Source organism: Dendropsophus ebraccatus, chromosome 12 (assembly GCF_027789765.1).
Source record: "Dendropsophus ebraccatus isolate aDenEbr1 chromosome 12, aDenEbr1.pat, whole genome shotgun sequence".
Classification (NCBI taxonomy): domain Eukaryota; kingdom Metazoa; phylum Chordata; class Amphibia; order Anura; family Hylidae; genus Dendropsophus; species Dendropsophus ebraccatus.
In genome coordinates this window covers 365,765-372,233 of record NC_091465.1, presented here as the reverse complement: position 1 = coordinate 372,233, position 6,469 = coordinate 365,765, and the positions used below count along the sequence as shown (strand labels likewise).

Genomic DNA, 6,469 nt, shown 5'->3' with positions numbered 1-6,469 from the left:
TGAGCGTGGGGGATGGAAGCCCCTCTAAGAGTCTGAGCGTGGGGGATGGAAGCCCCTGTAAGGTCAGCGCTTGCTTGCTCCTCGTTCCCCCACCCACTGCAAGTGCCATTACACTCGCTAACAGTGAGCAAGAAGGAGCGAATAAGAGCCATGGGGAGGGGGGGGGGGGGGCGATCGTCTGGTAGTCACCTCAGTCCTGGTCTCTATGGGCAGCAGGGGAGCTGTATCTGTAGGATGACAGAGATAGTGGGGCTCAGGATGACAGAGATAGTGGGGCTCAGGGTGACAGAGATAGTGGGACTCAGGGTGACAGAGATAGTGGGGCTCGGGATGACAGAGATAGTGGGGCTCGGGATGACAGTGATAGTGGGGCTCGGGATGACAGTGATAGTGGGGCTCAGGGTGACAGTGATAGTGGGGCTCAGGATGACAGTGATAGTGGGACTCAGGGTGACAGAGATAGTGGGGCTCGGGATGACAGAGATAGTGGGGCTCGGGATGACAGTGATAGTGGGGCTCGGGATGACAGTGATAGTGGGGCTCAGGGTGACAGTGATAGTGGGGCTCAGGGTGACAGAGATAGTGGGGCTCAGGATGACAGTGATAGTGGGGCTCGGGATGACAGTGATAGTGGGGCTCAGGGTGACAGTGATAGTGGGGCTCAGGATGACAGTGATAGTGGGGCTCAGGGTGACAGTGATAGTGGGGCTCAGGGTGACAGTGATAGTGGGGCTCAGGGTGACAGTGATAGTGGGGCTCAGGATGACAGTGATAGTGGGGCTCAGGGTGACAGTGATAGTGGGGCTCAGGGTGACAGTGATAGTGGGGCTCAGGATGACAGTGATAGTGGGGCTCAGGGTGACAGGGATAGTGGGGCTCAGGGTGACAGGGATAGTGGGGCTCAGGATGACAGTGATAGTGGGGCTCAGGGTGACAGTGATAGTGGGGCTCAGGGTGACAGGGATAGTGGGGCTCAGGGTGACAGTGATAGTGGGGCTCAGGGTGACAGTGATAGTGGGGCTCAGGGTGACAGTGATAGTGGGGCTCAGGGTGACAGAGATAGTGGGGCTCAGGGTGACAGTGATACTAGTGCCCAGGAGTAATACTTGGGTTTGGTAAAGCTGGGTGACCGCCATTATTTTCTTATTCATTTTAGTCAGTTTTTATTGCTGAATAAGGCTTTGTTTACACGCCGGAAGAGACCGGCCATTCCGGGTACTTAAATCGATACTTAAGATGATCCTTCCGGCCGCAGGGTTCTGATGTGCGCCCGCATCAGATCCTCCCACAGCACACAATGATGCACGGGGCCGGAGCCGCTCACTTCACTGTGTGAACTGACAGGGTTTCCTATGGCCGCAATTCATTAAATTATATACCATGTGTTATTGTCATACAGATATATATATATATATATATATATATATATATATATATATATATATATATATATATATATATATACCGTGTGTTATTGTCATACAGAGATATATATACCGTGTGTTATTGTCATACAGATATATATCCAGGAATAGAGTTCTCTCTGTTGCTAAATCTTTCTCAATGGCAAAGAGTGTAATTTTCACAGGGGTATCCCCCCAAAATCATTTTTTCATTAATAAATAGCCCCCCTATAGCTTTCCATCTTTCCCATATCAAAGCTGGGTGACCTCCATTATACTGACTACTATACAAGATGTTGGGAAAGCTGGGTGACCTCCATTATACTGACTACTATACAAGATGCTGGGAAAGCTGGGTGACCTCCATTATACTGACTACTATACAAGATGCTAGGAAAGCTGGGTGACCTCCATTATACTGACTACTATACAAGATGCTTGGAAAGCTGGGTGACCTCCATTATACTGACTACTATACAAGATGCTGGGAAAGCTGGGTGACCTCCATTATACTGACTACTATACAAGATGCTGGGAAAGCTGGGTGACCTCCATTATACTGACTACTATACAAGATGCTGGGAAAGCTGGGGGACCTCCATTATACTGACTACTATACAAGATGCTGGGAAAGCTGGGTGACCTCCATTATACTGACTACTATACAAGATGCTGGGAAAGCTGGGTGACCTCCATTATACTGACTACTATACAAGATGCTGGGAAAGCTGGGTGACCTCCATTATACTGACTACTATACAAGATGCTGGGAAAGCTGGGTGACCTCCATTATACTGACTACTATACAAGATGCTGGGAAAGCTGGGGGACCTCCATTATACTGACTACTATACAAGATGCTGGGAAAGCTGGATGACCTCCATTATACTGACTACTATACAAGATGCTGGGAAAGCTGGGTGAACTCCATTATACTGACTACTATACAAGATGCTGGGAAAGCTGGGTGACCTCCATTATACTGACTACTATACAAGATGCTGGGAAAGCTGGGTGACCTCCATTATACTGACTACTATACAAGATGCTGGGAAAGCTGGGTGACCTCCATTATACTGACTACTATACAAGATGCTGGGAAAGCTGGGTGACCTCCATTATACTGACTACTATACAAGATGTTGGGAAAGCTGGGTGACCTCCATTATACTGACTACTATACAAGATGCTGGGAAAGCTGGGTGAACTCCATTATACTGTGTACTATACAAGATGCTGGGAAAGCTGGGTGACCTCCATTATACTGACTACTATACAGGATGCTAGGAAAGCTGGGTGACCTCCATTATACTGACTACTATACAAGATGCTAGGAAAGCTGGGTGACCTCCATTATACTGACAACTATACAAGATGCTGGGAAAGCTGGGTGACCTCCATTATACTGACTACTATACAAGATGCTGGGAAAGCTGGGTGACCTCCATTATACTGACTACTATACAAGATGTTGGGAAAGCTGGGTGACCTCCATTATACTGACTACTATACAAGATGCTGGGAAAGCTGGGTGAACTCCATTATACTGTGTACTATACAAGATGCTGGGAAAGCTGGGTGACCTCCATTATACTGACTACTATACAAGATGCTAGGAAAGCTGGGTGACCTCCATTATACTGACTACTATACAGGATGCTAGGAAAGCTGGGTGACCTCCATTATACTGACTACTATACAAGATGCTAGGAAAGCTGGGTGACCTCCATTATACTGACAACTATACAAGATGCTGGGAAAGCTGGGTGACCTCCATTATACTGACTACTATACAAGATGCTGGGAAAGCTGGGTGACCTCCATTATACTGACTACTATACAAGATGCTAGGAAAGCTGGGTGAACTCCATTATACTGACTACTATACAGGGTGCCAGGAAAGCTGGGTGACTTCCATTATACTGTGTACTATACAAGATGCTAGGAAAGCTGGGTGACCTCCATTATACTGACTACTATACAAGATGCTGGGAAAGCTGAGTGACCTCCATTATACTGACTACTGTACAGGATGCTGGGAAAGCTGGGTGACCTCCATTATACTGACTACTATACAAGATGCTAGGAAAGATGGGTGACCTCCATTATACTGACTACTATACAGGGTGCCAGAAAAGCTGGGTGACCTCCATTATACTGTGTACTATACAAGATGCTAGGAAAGCTGGGTGACCTCCATTATACTGACTACTATACAAGATGCTGGGAAAGCTGGGTGACCTCCATTATACTGACTACTATACAAGATGCTGGAAAGCTGGGTGACCTCCATTATACTGACTACTGTACAGGATGCTGGGAAAGCTGGGTGACCTCCATTATACTGACTACTATACAAGATGCTAGGAAAGCTGGGTGACCTCCATTATACTGACTACTATACAAGATGCTGGGAAAGCTGGGTGACCTCCATTATACTGACTACTGTACAGGATGCTGGGAAAGCTGGGTGACCTCCATTATACTGACTACTATACAAGATGCTAGGAAAGCTGGGTGACCTCCATTATACTGACTACTATACAAGATGCTGGGGAAGCTGGGTGACTGCCATTATACAAGATGCTAGGAAAGCTAGGTGACCTCCATCATACTGACTACTATACAAGATGCTTGCAAGCTAGGTGACCTCCATCATACTGACTACTATACAAGATGCTGGGAAAGCTGGGTGACCGCCATTATACTGTGTACTATACAAGATGCTGGGAAAGCTGGGTGACCTCCATTATACTGACTACTATACAAGATGCTGGGAAAGCTGGGTGACCGCCATTATACTGACTAATATACAAGATGCCTGGAAAGCTGGGTGAGCACCATTTGACTGACTACTATACAAGATGCTGGGAAAGCTGGGTGACTGCCATTACACTGACTACTATACAAAATGCTAGGAAAGATGGGTGACTTCCATTATACTGACCACTATACAAGATGCCTCAACTTTGCCGCCTCATACTGCCGCCTCAACTTTGCTACATTACTGCTGACTCAACTCTGCTACATCATTACCTTACTACCTCAACTCTGCTATGTCACTCTCTCAACTATGCTACCTCAGTATTTTACCCTCTTAATTTTTTTTCTGTCATTCTTAGAGCCAACTTTTCTTCACTAAGTTGTTCCATGTATCCAGTTTCCTCTTCTGGATGGTAATTCCAGCTTCTCCTCACCTGTATAGGTATAAAAATTAACCCGAACATCTCCCAATGACTTTAATAGGGTTCGACTTTGAGTTGAACCTCAAACTGAATACCACTACTGTTCGAGGTCCGACTCGAACATTTTACTGTTCGTTCATCACTACCCAGAAGGACAGTGATACTAGTGCCCAGGAGGACAGTGATACTGGTGCCCAGGAGGACAGTGATAATGGTGCCCAGGAGGACAGTGATAAGGGTGCCCAGGAGGACAGTGATAATGGTGCCCAGGAGGACAGTGATAATGGTGCCCAGGAGGACAGTGATAATGGTGCCCAGGAGGACAGTGATACTAGTGCTTAGGAGGACAGTGATAATGGTGCCCAGGAGGACAGTGATAATGGTGCCCAGGAGGACAGTGATAATGGTGCCCAGGAGGACAGTGATAATGGTGCCCAGGAGGACAGTGATAATGGTGCCCAGGAGGACAGTGATAATGGTGCCCAGAAGGACAGTGATACTAGTGCCCAGGAGGACAGTGATAATGGTGCCCAGGAGGACAGTGATAATGGTGCCCAGGAGGACAGTGCTAATGGTGCCCAGAAGGACAGTGATAATGGTGCCCAGGAGGACAGTGATACTGGTGCCCAGGAGGACAGTGATAATAGTGCCCAGGAGGACAGTGATACTAGTGCCCAGGAGGACAGTGATACTAGTGCCCAGGAGGACAGTGATACTAGTGCCCAGTAGGACAGTGATAATAGTGCCCAGTAGGACAGTGATAAGAGTGCCCAGGAGGACAGTGATAAGAGTGCCCAGGAGGACAGTGATAAGGGTGCCCAGGAGGACAGTGATAATGGTGCCCAGGAGGACAGTGATAATGGTGCCCAGGAGGACAGTGATAATGGTGCCCAGGAGGACAGTGATAAGGGTGCCCAGAAGGACAGTGATAATGGTGCCCAGGAGGACAGTGATAATGGTGCCCAGGAGGACAGTGATACTAGTGCCCAGTAGGACAGTGATATTAGTGCCCAGGAGGACAGTGATAATGGTGCCCAGGAGGACAGTAATAATAGAGCCCAGGAGGACAGTAATACTAGTGCCCAGGAGGACAGTGATAATAGTGCCCAGGAGGACAGTGATAATGGTGCCCAGGAGGACAGTGATAATGGTGCCCAGGAGGACAGTGATAATGGTGCCCAGGAGGACAGTGATAATGGTGCCCAGGAGGACAGTGATAAGAGTGCCCAGGAGGACAGTGATAATGGTGCCCAGGAGGACAGTGATAAGAGTGCCCAGGAGGACAGTGATAATGGTGCCCAGGAGGACAGTAATAATAGAGCCCAGGAGGACAGTAATACTAGTGCCCAGGAGGACAGTGATAATAGTGCCCAGGAGGACAGTGATAATGGTGCCCAGGAGGACAGTGATAATAGTGCCCAGGAGGACAGTGATAATAGTGCCCAGGAGGACAGTGATAATGGTGCCCAGGAGGACAGTGATAATGGTGCCCAGGAGGACAGTAATAATAGAGCCCAGGAGGACAGTAATACTAGTGCCCAGGAGGACAGTGATAATAGTGCCCAGGAGGACAGTAATAATAGAGCCCAGGAGGACAGTAATAATAGAGCCCAGGAGGACAGTGATAATAGAGCCCAGGAGGACAGTGCTAATGGTGCCCAGGAGGACAGTAATAATAGTGCCCAGGAGGACAGTAATAATAGTGCCCAGGAGGACAGTGATAATGGTGCCCAGGAGGACAGTGATAATGGTGCCCAGGAGGACAGTGATAATGGTGCCCAGGAGGACAGTAATACTAGTGCCCAGGAGGACAGTGATAATGGTGCCCAGGAGGACAGTGATAATGGTGCCCAGGAGGACAGTGATAATGGTGCCCAGGAG

At 48.0% G+C, this 6,469-nt stretch overlaps 1 protein-coding gene across 1 annotated transcript; it reads right to left on the bottom strand.

Annotated features, from left to right (window-relative positions):
• Positions 1 to 203: 203 nt before the first annotated feature.
• LOC138769901 (mucin-2-like) lies at positions 204 to 1,151 on the bottom strand. The gene has a single exon (XM_069948636.1). It carries the CDS (start codon positions 1,149 to 1,151, stop codon positions 204 to 206), a length of 948 nt encoding a protein of 315 aa, XP_069804737.1.
• Between the last annotated feature and the right edge of the window lie 5,318 nt (positions 1,152 to 6,469).